Source organism: Arvicanthis niloticus, chromosome 4 (assembly GCF_011762505.2).
Source record: "Arvicanthis niloticus isolate mArvNil1 chromosome 4, mArvNil1.pat.X, whole genome shotgun sequence".
Taxonomy (NCBI): Eukaryota; Metazoa; Chordata; class Mammalia; order Rodentia; family Muridae; genus Arvicanthis; species Arvicanthis niloticus.
Genome location: NC_047661.1, coordinates 37,047,618 through 37,060,609, shown reverse-complemented (window position 1 = coordinate 37,060,609; position 12,992 = coordinate 37,047,618). Strand labels below are relative to the sequence as shown.

Here is a 12,992-nt window from a genome sequence, read left to right as displayed (position 1 = left end):
CTAAAATCACCAGGATAACTAATCCATCCTGTCGATGTTTGATAAACTCTGGAGAGTGTCACAGATTTAGCTATCTTCTTGAAGTTCTTCAGGGTTTCCATAAGCATTAAACTCAGTTTTTAAAGTGCCCTCAAGTTTAAAGGACAGTAAATGGGTATTTCTAAAACGTAAAACTCATTCATCGTCATTGCAAACAAATTTCAAAGTACTGTTTTGCTTGTGTGTGAGCATCCCATGAAAGGCAAATTTGCATAAGACAAATTTAAAGTTAATATATTCAAGGTCATTATCACACTAAACCATTTTCTGGGGGAGGGGGGAAGCAGTGGAAAAGAAAAAAAGTCCCCTATTTTGTTTTCATCATGTCAGACTTTCAGGAAAATTCCCATTAATGTGTATGTGATCTGAAAAGCTGGACAAATGAATGATTCATAAACAGATTCAGTCTTGAGGCTGGAGGAGAGATGGCTCAGCGGTTAAGAGCACTGACTGCTCTTCCAAAGGTCCTGAGTTCAATTCCCAGCAACCACATGGTGTCTCACAACCATCTGTGATAGGATCTGATGCCCTTTTCTGGTGTGTATGAAGATAGCTACAATGTACTCATATAAATAAAATAAATAATCTTTAAAACAAAACAAAAAAGACTTAAAAAAAAAAAAAAAAGACTCAGTCTCAACCTTGCACCCTGATGCCAAAGCTAGTGCACTTACCTCTCAACTTCTTACATCCCCAAAGCCTAAAACCCAGCAGATGGACAGAAGGACCAAGGCAAGACAGGAGGCATGTAGCCTTGGCCTGGACATGGAAAACATTTGAATAGTGGGAGATGCTGTTTTACCCTGTGGTGTTGATCTGAAAGCTTGTTGGAGGGGAGGTAGGGGAAAACACTGAAAAGACAATATTTGCAGTGTGTGAGGTCATTCTGAAGGAAACCTGTGCCATAAAGATACTCTGTAGTTGTGATTCTGAAGGAGACCTGTGCTATAAGGATACTCTAGTTGCCACTGTGGTTCTGGGGTGTGGCTGCGTACAACTGCAACAGTTAAATACTGAATATGAAAACAACAGGTTTTGAAATCTGAAGTCTTTTGGGTTCTCTTGGCCCCCAGGGACAGCCACCAGCACTGTGCGGACATCCGTGCTGTCTTACTCTGACTACATCTCCAGGCCTGAGGACCATAGCAGCGTGATCCGCTTTGACAAAGATGAACGCGAGAAAATGTGTCGTGTGGTGGTGATTGATGACTCCTTGTACGAAGAGGAGGAGACTTTCCAGGTTCTTTTGAGCATGCCCATGGGCGGGAGGATCGGTGACAAGTTTCCAGGAGCCAATGTGACCATCCTCACAGACAAGGATGATGGTGAGTTCTGATTTATCTTACCTGGGATGGCAATTGCAGGCATGATTATCTATAGAGAAAGAAAAATTGAAATCAAATAGAATTAAGTGGTGTTTGTTGGTTCTCTGTTGGATTTTATAGTGGCTAAGGTTCATCAATCACTGGCTTCATCAATCACTGCCCTTTCCTGGTGTAATGTTTTCTAATGACTGGAGGTCACCTTACCAGTGAACGGTTACAGTCAATTTCCACGGTGAAGAATCAGTGTCACTTTAATAAGCTTCATTGATTCCCTTCTTTCTTTTCTAACTTTAATCCAAGTTTTTAAATCTATTTCCCATAGAAACCCATAAGAACAGCTGTTAAATGAATCACTGGGTGGGTAACAAATATATGGAAAATTAAGTCTCAAGACAGGAGAAGCTGACATACTAGACTGCTCTTCCCCAGGGAACCCAACTTACCGTGAAGCAATGCTTTCTGGAAACAGTTTATGCTTTCCTGTGGGGAGAGAGAGAGCAGGGGGGTTGGTTGCAAATGATCTTGTATGCAAGGGCAGCAACGGACAGCACTGCCTTCCCTCCCATGGACAATTTTCTGTCTCCTTCCTATTTTCCTCATGGCGGATCAAAGAGAAGGATAAGCCTTGCTGTTGGGGCAAAGCTGCAGAAGAGTCAAAAAGCCCAAGTAATCTTAAAACTCAGGAAACTGAAGGCAACCTTTCCTCTTCTGTCCGGAAAGGTCTTGATAATTAAGGTGAAGAAGAAAGCAGGATATAAAGCCAGTCATGTGTCCCATGGTCCCTCTGTGATGCCTTTGTTCTAGCCTTTAACAGTCCTGTGAGCTACAGGGTGATGCCTCTTTGTTGTATCATAAATTCAGGAGTGACTTTTGACAAGAGGGCATAAAAGGAAATTCTTCTTTCTTATCTTTAGCTAACACTTTGTGTGTTTTTTTAAAAGTAGTTCCTCCAGTGCTTCATGTAATAAAGTGTTCTTTATTTATTTATTTTTAATTTTCTAAGTTATACATATGGGGAGGGGGGTGCGAACCTAAGTGCAGGTCCCCAGGAAGGCATGGAGTGGTGGTCGGGTTCCCTGGAGCTGCAGTTACGGGTGCATATGAGCAGAGAGGAACAGCCCATGTAGGTGCTGGGAACTGAACTTGGATCCTTTGCAAAAGCAAAACACATCTTAAGTGCATTAAGTATATTTAAACCAAGCAATTTTATTTCAAATCAAATCACTCTTAAAGAGCCAGTATTTCAAATGTCCAGAATAAGCTTAAGAACTTACATTAAATTCCCATCTACCATCCAGAGCACTCTTTTTCTTGTCCTGACGGCGATGGTTTAGATGGAACATGGTTTGGCTTTGAAAGCTAGAATCTAACTAATTCCTACTTTGGTCCAGGTTTCTGTTGCTGCTGTTCACCAAAGTCTTTTGGTATGGACTTCTATGACATGCACATGGGAAAGATAAATATATAGGGGGGAAATTCACATATATAAGTTTCATATTAAGTCTTAACAAGAACCAAGAGTGATGTCCTTCCCTCTGTTCCGTGGACATGATGGAAATGCCGATGTGTGAGGTGGCTGGCTTGTATTTATACAGGAAAATGGCATCAGGCCTAGAGATGTCTGTACCTCCTGTGCACTTTTTCCTGGGAAACACCTTCTTGGGGTGAGGAGGAGGAGCAATCGATAGAGTCCTATCATAGAGTAGTTTGCAGAATATTTATTTTATGAACCTTGGCGCTGAAGGACTAGGTTTTGAGGCTCTGGAGTTACAGGGCCTCCTATTAATAGCTCTGAAACTACAGTCAGATTAATCTGCTTGTCTACTTTCTCTAGCTGTCTTTTTCCTTCCATTTCTGCACTATCACCCTAATTCAGACCAGCCTTTGTTTTTCTTTATAGGCCTTAGTAACACATCTATCATAACAAGCCTAGTTTCCAGTTGAGTGCTTAATTTTCAGCCTTGAAAAACTGTTGTGAAATTCCTTTGACCTATGGGAATTATCCCTGGTTCTTATTTAATTAAAAAAAAAAAAGGTAGATAGAAGATAGCATACCAGGCTTCATTCTCACACCAGGGTTCAAGTTCAGAAGTCCACATGTTATTCAGTTGAGCTTGAACTCAGAGCATGTTAAACAATTTACTTGATAGGTTTCAGAGACACTCTGAATGATGATGTCCAGTAGCAGACACTTCCCCATCAGTACTCAAGAGATTGATATTCGTCACTGCTATGATCCATGCATCAAATGTTACCCCTTCTTAAGACTGATCTCACTGACCTTCAGCCCATGAGACCTACACTTAGAGCCCCAGGATCGGTTAGCCTCCACCCACTCAGTTAGTCTCCACCCACTCATGGACGTTTGCTCTCTGCTAGACAGTCCTTGACTTCATGCTGTCTTCTTCTTCTGCCATATAGAACCTCAGCTTGGTGCTGAGTGAAAACACAAAAGCACACACATATATTGCTTGATATGAAGGAAAATCCTTTCTCTAGGTCAGTGTGAGGCTCACTATTCTATACCAGGAAAAGAGGAAGGTGTGAGGAGTCACGGGCAGGTGAGATATATCTTATACTCTCATGCCAGATTTTGAAAACATGCAGACAAGCAAACAAAAAAAAAGTCAAATACCACAGTGCCATGCCTGTGTCTGTGGGAACAGGCACAGGGAATGAGGCATTTAGTACCTGACTGTTTCTTAATGGGGAAATTAAATCCTTGTAATTTTGTAACTCAGGGGGCTCAGAATCTTCTAAAACAAGATTGTCCCTCCATGACATTATAAAACAGCATTTTGTGTTTGCCAAGTGGAAGAGGAAGATAATGATGGTTGGTGGGCAGATACCTGAGAATCTCCACTAGGACCAAGTATCTATCACCAGCGTCACCAACACGTTGATGGTGTTTAGCTATAGGAGCGAAGCGTGAGGCTACACAAATACATCTGGCTAAATTCTGTGTTGTGCCGCTAAGAAACAGCTGAGGGTTCCGGTACCTGGAGAAAGTGACACATTACACGTTGTTGATGTGTCTGACTTCAGAATACACAGACAACCTACACTTCTCCACCAGCATCCTCAGTGTTCTGTCCCTCCCTAAGTTACAGTTAAGTGTGGCAGTACTGGTCCCTTACACAAAATATTAGTTCAGCTCTAGGGATACTTCACTAACTTTACTGTCAGCCTTCAGAGTCAATGGAGGAATGTTGAAACTGAACCCATGGTTTTGCCTTTGTGTGACAACCCAAATGGGGGCTTCACTAAAGTGGATGTCTTCCTTGATCATACTGGAAAAACCACCAGGCCATGCAGAAAGAGGGAGCTTGTAGCCAGCTGTAAGATGAGCCCTGTGGTAAGTGGATCTCAGTTCTCAAGCGCCCAATGGCTTACGACATTGGAATCAAAAGCAAGAACACTTTTGCAGAAGAAAATGTTTTATGCTAGAAAAATGCATTATGGGCGACATGTGAGTGAACTTGCTTGCATTTGTGCAAAGTTGAAAGACCAGCTTGTCTTTTTTTTCCCCCCATTTTTCTTAATTTTAAATACAATTATTTATATTAGAGTGAGATCCCACTAAGGGATGCCAGCTGGTTTGTGTAAGAAAGTGACAGATTCAATTAAAGTAATAACTTGACAAACATATTCTGCATTAAGTATACCCAAGTTAAAATCTTATTTCAAAATAAAGAATTGGGTGTGGGGGATGAGTTTGCAATCGCTCTGACTACCCTTGAATTGTATCCATTATGATAATCACATTGTTAATGGTACCATGAGTCAGTGAAAGCCAGTGGGGCCAGACACGAGTGACTGAATGGGACAACTCAAGAGGTTTCTTCCTCTATGGAAAAGATGCTACATGCGGTACCCTTGATGCCAGGATGAGATAAAATAAAAGAGAATCGGTGAGATGCCTGGCCATTTAGAAGAATCTAAAAATACAGTGGGTACTCGCTATGAAGGTTGTAACGCTTGAAATGGACACACAGGCACTTGACCCAGGCCAGAATCTCCCACAATTTAAAATCCACATGTGTGGAGTGGGGCTGACTATATCAAAGGTTAAATGAGAATAGCTTGTAATAAGAATTGGCACAATAGAAAGGGAGAATAGGAAAGCAGAGTTTGATCAAACGCACAGGTACTTTGTAAGTTGGAACTCCTGAAACCTTGAAAGATGAACAGCAAAACAAAACTAATTATGATTTGACTTCACAGACAAATTACATGGGAGGAATGAGTTATAGAGCACGGAGGAACCCAGCTGACCAGGAAGCCATGTTTTAAGAAAACTCTGGGTGAAGAACCATAGGCAATAAAGGCAGCAGAGAGAGGGAGGCTCTGTCTTCTCACTGGATGAGCCACCTGATGGGTTATCCAGTCCCTGCATCAGCCACAGACCCAGCAGGCTACATTATACATACATATGTGCATATACATTATACATCTATATGTAACAATAATAATTAAAGACCAAGTGCTGCATTTGAGAGAGAGTCTCAGGGAGGGATATAAAAAGGGGTGGAAGAAGAAAGGTAAGGGTAGAGATGATGTGAATACAGGACTCAGGTATAACACACACACCCCCCAATGACTTTGTACCCAACTCTACAGTCAATGTCCAGGGCTCTGCATGCACACTCGCTCCTTTTATGGTGCTTGGCCTTTTGTCCAAACCTCCTTTCCAACAGTTTTCCTCACTTGAACATGACATCACTGGGGTGTCTCGGCCTACAACATTTTGTGGAAATTCGGTGGCATGATCTTTAAGAAAGTACTTCAGAAACTGACTAAAGAAGGTGAGCTTTGTGGGCAGCAAGTCTGAGAAAGCAGCTTGATGGGCTTTCAATGCTTTGAATGAGCGCATGGTCTGATTTATTGGTCAGAGAGCATGGAGAAGTTTTCGAATAAGATTGTTATATTATCAGTATAGGGTTTGGGGTTACTAATTAGAAGGCAATGGAAAGCAGAAAGTTACAACCAGAGCAAACCCTGAGATGACTAGCCCCTCATGTCAGAAGGAGGGAAGAGAGGACTTAAAAATGTTTGCATCCAGAAAGTTTGTGGAAGGTTCAAAGCATCGTCTCATGATAGGAATTTAAGAGAAGCAACTTGAGAAAAAAAAAGATTGAGAAAGATGAGAAATTCTCTTTTTTATTTAATTTAATTTTTTTATGATCTGTATGGGTGTTTTGCCTGCATGTATGTCTGTTTATTACATATGAACCTGGACAAAGAGGGTAGTAGATCCCCTAGAACTTGAGTTACAGACAGTTATAAGCCATCATATTGTGCTGGGAATAGAACCTGGGTCCTTTGAAAGAGCAGTGGGTGCTCTTCACCACTGAACTGTCTCTCTAGACCTGACACACAGGAAGAACTAGGCAATAGGCTAGGATTGATACAAAACTAAGTCAGACACTGAGTAATCCTGTAAATCAAGTATGCAAAGATGACAGTTCAAGTAAGGGGAGAGGGGGTGGCAGTCAAAAGGAAGAGGAGAACGGGCACAGGGTGAGCCCTGTATACCAGAATGTCACAGACAATAAGTAGAGTGTGTAAAGTCCAGAAGACAGACTACCAGAAACTGTTTCTTCCAAATGAAATACACGGGTTCATCTCAGCAACTGTTGGAAGTAAGAACTGCCACTTGTTACAGACTAAAACTTGTGTGAACGTACAGTTGAACTATGTTGCTGAATAGTACCTTGTCGAAAAAAAAAAGGGTTTTGTGTCTTTATCTATTTATTGATTTTAAACTTTATTAAAAGAAAAAGTTGCAAGTTTAAACACACACACACACACACACACACACACACACACACACACACACACACATCAACATAACCCAGATACAAAGACCATAACAACTCAACAAACTTATAGAAGGAGGGAAGCCCTTGAGAACTGAAGCTGAGGACCTTCATGTTGGATTTTACACTTTCCCCATCAAATATATATTTATGTACTTATCCGATACCAAAAATGAAAAATCCATGACAGGGTTGGAGGCCATTGCTCTCTATCCTCTTTCATAACTCATGTCTTCAACTTCCTCGTCCCTTAATATTTAGCCTTTCGAGTTCTCTTTTCTATATATACTGTACCCACATGTACATCTGTTTACATATATACATATATTATTGGCTATACTCTTTGTATAGGAGAGAACATATGGAGTTTTTTTTTATGAGATTAATGATCCCAGCTGATTTTGAAGGATACTGATTTTCAAAATAACTGAAACTGGATGCTCTGGTTGCATTTTTTTTCAAAGACATTTGGTTAAATTTAAACTACTTTTCGGTGAAGACTCATGTTGTATCTTTGTTTAATTATGATTTGGGAACAGGTATTACAACATTACAGCATTCATTGTTAACACACAAGTAAGAGAAGATGAGAAGAAAGCTCCGCTGTTGGTGTGAGCAAAAAATTCACTAAAGAGAGGAGGGAGAGGAGGAGGAGGAAGAGAAGGAGGAAGAAGAGGAGGAAAAAGATAATAGAAGGAAGAGGAGGAGGAAAAAAGGGTAAAGAAGACGCAGAAGAAGAGAGTCTAGAGAACCAGGTCTCTCCAAGTTTGTCCGTTGGAGAACCTGTGTTTCTAGGTCCCCAGTTCCTAGCCCTTTGTCTTTAACTCACTCAAGCAGTCAGACAGCTATCTCTAAAGAGGAGCCTCCCCAGAGAGGGATGGGTAATGGTTAAAATAAGGGAAAAACATCAGGGCCAGAGACTGATGGAGTGGGGTCTGTAACAGTTGGGGTATCTTTGATGCAGCAACCAAAAGACCTTGCTGCTGGAGAGGTCCCCTGGTCTTTCTGAATCTGTAGATCCAACTCACTGCTCAGCAGAGGGACACACTTTTTCCCACTATACACACACACAGGCTCAGCAAGCAGCCACTTGGATCCCTTCTGCAAGTTGCCCAAAAACATTTCACCAGGATTACCAGAAAAGGAAAAGACTCTGGAGCTTTTTATGAGAACGGCTAAGCACTTTGTATGATTTACAGAGAGCAGTGACCTTCTTGCCCACAAAGCACATAAGCCCAGGAACTATGCACTGACAGTTTACCCAGAGTGAGCTCTGTGCACACGGGTTCACAGAGCCTGTGTGCACAGGCATGGGCTCTGCTGGAGAGGTTCAGGGTAAAGCTATTGCATAAAAGCTGTGTGTAGTGTTATGTTGACTCTTGTCTTCATTTTCTTCGGGGCTTTATGTGAAGGATGTGGGTCGGTAGTAGAGCACTTGCCTAATATGTAAAAGTCCCTGGATTCGATCCCAGCTTCACAAAAACACTGCTTTATTTTCCAGTGTTTCATATGTAACCTATATCCAGTACTAACACAAATACCATCCTAGGTGCCTGAATTTCTTCTCATTATAGGCATACATTTTGAAGGCACAGCCTGCCTTTGTTGTACCATTTGACTGTGGTTCAATGCGTCATCTAAGGGGAACAGCCATTGAGCTTTGAGCCAGTGTGACCACAACACGCATGGCATTAACCTGTGAAACCCACCCCATATTCCACTGGCAGTGTATATATTAAACACACACATTTGCCTTCTAATTCGACTGTAAGACCCAAAGAATTGGGGCCACGTTAGCAGTAAATTTTGACAAATGAAGCTGTATGCTCTTTCATTTGTCTCCAGCCCCATGAATAGCCTAGAATAACTGACATCTTGTGGATGTTCAAATAAGTCACAGGTGAGCCACCCTGGCTCCCTCTCTGCCAATTGTAAGCCCTCTGGGATCCTTAGGAGAAGGAGTTAGTGTCGTCTGTGGCTTCAAGACAAGCATCAGCACTGCCTTTGGCAGCCATTTGGGAAACCAGCCAACAGAAGCGGCTGTCTCTGCAGCCCTGGATGTTGGCTCTCCTCAGACTCTTCTGGGCAAATAACACCTTGTGTTTGTTTTGTGCTTTTCCTAGTGACACCATCTGCCTGATACTCATCTCTTTAAACAGGAGAGCAGTTTCTGGCTACACTGATCTTGCAGACATCAGAAGTGTAAACATCCACGGCTTATTATTACTAAAACCCTGGAAGGAGATCACTGAAAGTCTATCCTTAAGATCTCAGACAGTGATGAGTTCTATTTCAGTGCTGAAAGATCACATAAATCTCAGAGGCAGCTTTTCAAACAGCAGACTTTAACATTGTAAACGTGTAACTACTAAGGGAATATTTTATTTTCAAATTAATTTTTATAGTGCATGCATTTTGCATGTGTGTGTGTGTGTGTGTGTGTGTGTGTGTGTGTGTGTGTGTACAACCTTCCTGGTGCCTATAGAGGCCAGAAGAGGGCATCAGATCTCCTAGAATTGTAGTTTTACATAACTGTAAGCCACTATGTGGTTTTGGAGGAATTTTATAATAAAAAGCAATCAGAAGATGGACAGATGTCTCAGTGGTTAAGAGTATGTGCTGCTCTTGCAGAGGACCCACACAGGGCAAGTCACAGACACCTGTAGCACCAGCACAGAGAATCCAGGTCTCCTCTGGCCCTTAGCCACTTTAGTTCTGTGCAAAACTCTCCCCAGCTCCTGTACATATAAATAAATTTTAAAGCCATAAAATGCAAAAAAAGTGAAAAAGTGCAATAGATTGCTATCTTACTCTCCCTGGCTTACTCAGGTACCCTTACACAGCCTAGGGCCACCTGCCAAAGGATGGTATTTCCTACAGTGGGCTAGGCACTCCTACATCAGTTTGCAGTCATGAAAATGCCCCCACAGACATGTCTTCAGGCCAGTTCTATGGAGTCAGTTCCATAGCTGAAGTTCCAGGTGTAAAAATTACGGGTGTGTCATTTGATAAAAACAGCCACATCATGCTGCAAATAACCACAATAATAATCTACACAGGGATTATAAAATTTACTAAAACTAAAAATGCCAGCTTCCTTTAGGACATTTCTAACAATCCAAAGCAGTTGAAATTATGGATGAAACTTTCTTTTCACACTTTACAGAATTTAAAAAAAAAAAAAACAGTTACCTTTTCTCTTATATTTCTGTGTCCATGAAATATAGTCAGCCCTCTATAATCCCAGGTTCTACTCAAAACCACCATATACAGATCGACTCGGTAGTAGTTGTCTCTGTGCTGGACACATACAGACTGGTTTTTGTTACCTCTCATCTCTTCTTTTTTAAAAGAGTTATTTGCTTATATTTTATGTGTATGAGTGTTTTGCCTCTGTGTGTGTGTGTGTGTGAGAGAGAGAGAGACAGAGAGAGACAGAGAGAGAGACAGAGACAGAGAGAGAGAGACAGAGAGAGAGAGACAGAGACAGAGAGAGAGAGAGAGAGAGAGAGAGACAGAAAGAGACAGAAAGACAGACACAGAGAGACAGACACAGAGACAGAGAGAATTGGATTCCCTGAGACTGAAGTTACACATAGTCGTAAGTCAAACTGTGTGGGGGTGCAAGGAATGAACCTTCACTTTGGAGAACCGGCCAGGTTTCCTACAGCTTCCCCAAATGCCTAGCAGTAACTGAGGTATCCTACAACTTCCCAAGATGCCTAGCGGTGACTGAATTCAAGCCTTAGTTTTCTTAGATGTTTGCTAAATGCTTGTGTTGTTCAAGACACAGTGTAAGATGACAAAGACTACAATTTGCTCTGCATCCCTTGGCATGTTTCCCTATTTGGACCCTTCTAAGTATCACATAAGCTCCAAGGTGCTGAAAACTGTGCTGAACACAAACCAGCCTTTCCTAGGAGAATTCCAACAAGAAGCTAGACACACCCATGCAGGCTGGCGAACGTAAAGGGCAGGCTTACCACAGGAAGCTTTCTGAAGGGCTTGAAACTTGTCCCTGACCTCCAGGAAGAGCCTCCCCACCCCTTCCTCCATACAAAAAAAAAAAAAAAAAAAAAAAAAAAAAAAAAAAAAAACCTCCAATGGAGTCACTCAAACTGACATCTAGCAAGTGAATGGGCGTTGTCACGTGAGCCTTGAACTTTAACAGTCTCTCTTTTGTGAAGACAGTTGCACTGTTGAAGATAGCACTGCCTTAGACAGGCCAGAAGTCCCAGAATACAACCTCAAAAAAAGAAATAAAATGGTTAGTAGCTCTTTATGAGAATGCTTTTTAAGAAGTGAAATGTCAGGCCCTGCTGAGGGGGGTGTACGCCTTCCCCTTCTAGGGCTGCAATAGATCTGTTTCCATCTCCCTGAGGGTGTTCCACAAACATTTGGCTTCACTGCCTTCTTCTCCTCCCCAGCCCCACCTGAAATGTGCTGCAAAGTGAAGCTGTCAGGTCAGAAGGCCAAGTAGGGCTCGTTCTGGGTTGCCTTTTATTTGTGTAAGATTCACCCTCATTCCGAAGAGTGGTTTTTCACTGTTCACTCCCAGGAAAACCTCAAAAACAAATAAATAAGTCAACATGAGAAGCCACAGATTTCCCACAGCCCTGGTGCTGTAAGATGACCCTGGAGATGAGAGACAGGAAGGAAAGAGATGCCAAGGTTTGCTCTGCACCTGTGTGTGGTCTCCATCTTGGCAGGGCAAGGGGCCATCTAGACTACCCAGCATGGTTAAAAGAGGGACAAAGGGGTCAGGCCACTTTTCCAGGGATCGCTGAGCCCTGGCAAATGTAATATGTGTTCTTGCTGAACATGATCTTGTATATATTTTCAAGTTATTTTCAATGTTGGTAGACTTACCTAGTTCTGTGTCCTGGATTTGGTTCAGTAGTCAGCCATTAGCAGAAAGCCCTTGATTAATCCCCTGGAGACAGGAAGTTGTTACCTTGTTAAAAAACATTTTCTCCCTTGGCTTTTCTAGAAAAAGAAACTTGAAAATCCTTGTGTTGTAATTATGGGAGAGCTAAATTCAGCTGTGGGTGAAAACCATCTCTTCTTTTCTTTCTGTTTTTAAGGAGTGAAAAGACAATCACACAGCACCACTTGGGTGAGCAGGGTACTAGCCTGAGACATCAAGAGAGTGCAAAGCAGGAAACGGACTGTGTGGGCTATAGCAACTAATCCTTGCCCTCCCTGGTTTCCCTCCTGTACTTTTTTAATTCTAAAAAATTAATTTTAAAATAGTTTCATTTTATGTGTATGGATGTTTTGCTTCCATGTATGTCTGAGACCCACCTGTGTGCCTGGTGTCTCAAGAGGCCAGAAGAGGGCACCAGCTCTCCTGGAACTGGAGCTACGGATGGTTGAGCACTACCGTGTTAGTATTGGGAATCGAACCTGGGTCTTCTGTAAGAGCAACAAGTGCTCTTAGCCTCTATGCCGTCTCTCCAGTCCCCTCTCTCCTATATTCTCAATCATAGTGAATGCATCTAACAATACCAGCCCTCCTTCCCTTCACCGTCCACCCCAAATCCATATTCATTTGTATATGTCTATGGTTTAATCCTTGTGCCATCTCTCTTCATTGGAACAGCTCATGCCACACCAAAGCCAGCTTCAAGTTCAAAGGCTCCTACATGCCTGTAACTTGTCTGTAGCGTGCCCATCCATCCTCCATACTTCTAAATACACATCTCACCAGGCTCCTGCCCATCTTCCAACTGAACGTATCTTTTACCAGACATCTCCAGCCCAAGGCTCCAGTCGCAGGGACCTGCAGAGCCTGGCCGTTGCCACATGT

The 12,992-nt window shown here is 42.2% G+C and overlaps 1 protein-coding gene across 2 annotated transcripts in view; it reads left to right on the top strand.

Moving 5' to 3' along the window:
- The window catches only part of Frem2 (FRAS1 related extracellular matrix 2), a 131,827-nt gene that overhangs the window by 74,802 nt on the left and 44,033 nt on the right, over positions 1-12,992 (top strand). For both annotated transcript variants that reach the window (XM_034500651.2, XM_076932361.1), the window contains exon 6: positions 1,113-1,364. In XM_034500651.2, coding sequence (XP_034356542.1) covers positions 1,113-1,364 — 252 coding nt within the window. The remainder of the gene's footprint in view (positions 1-1,112; positions 1,365-12,992) is intronic.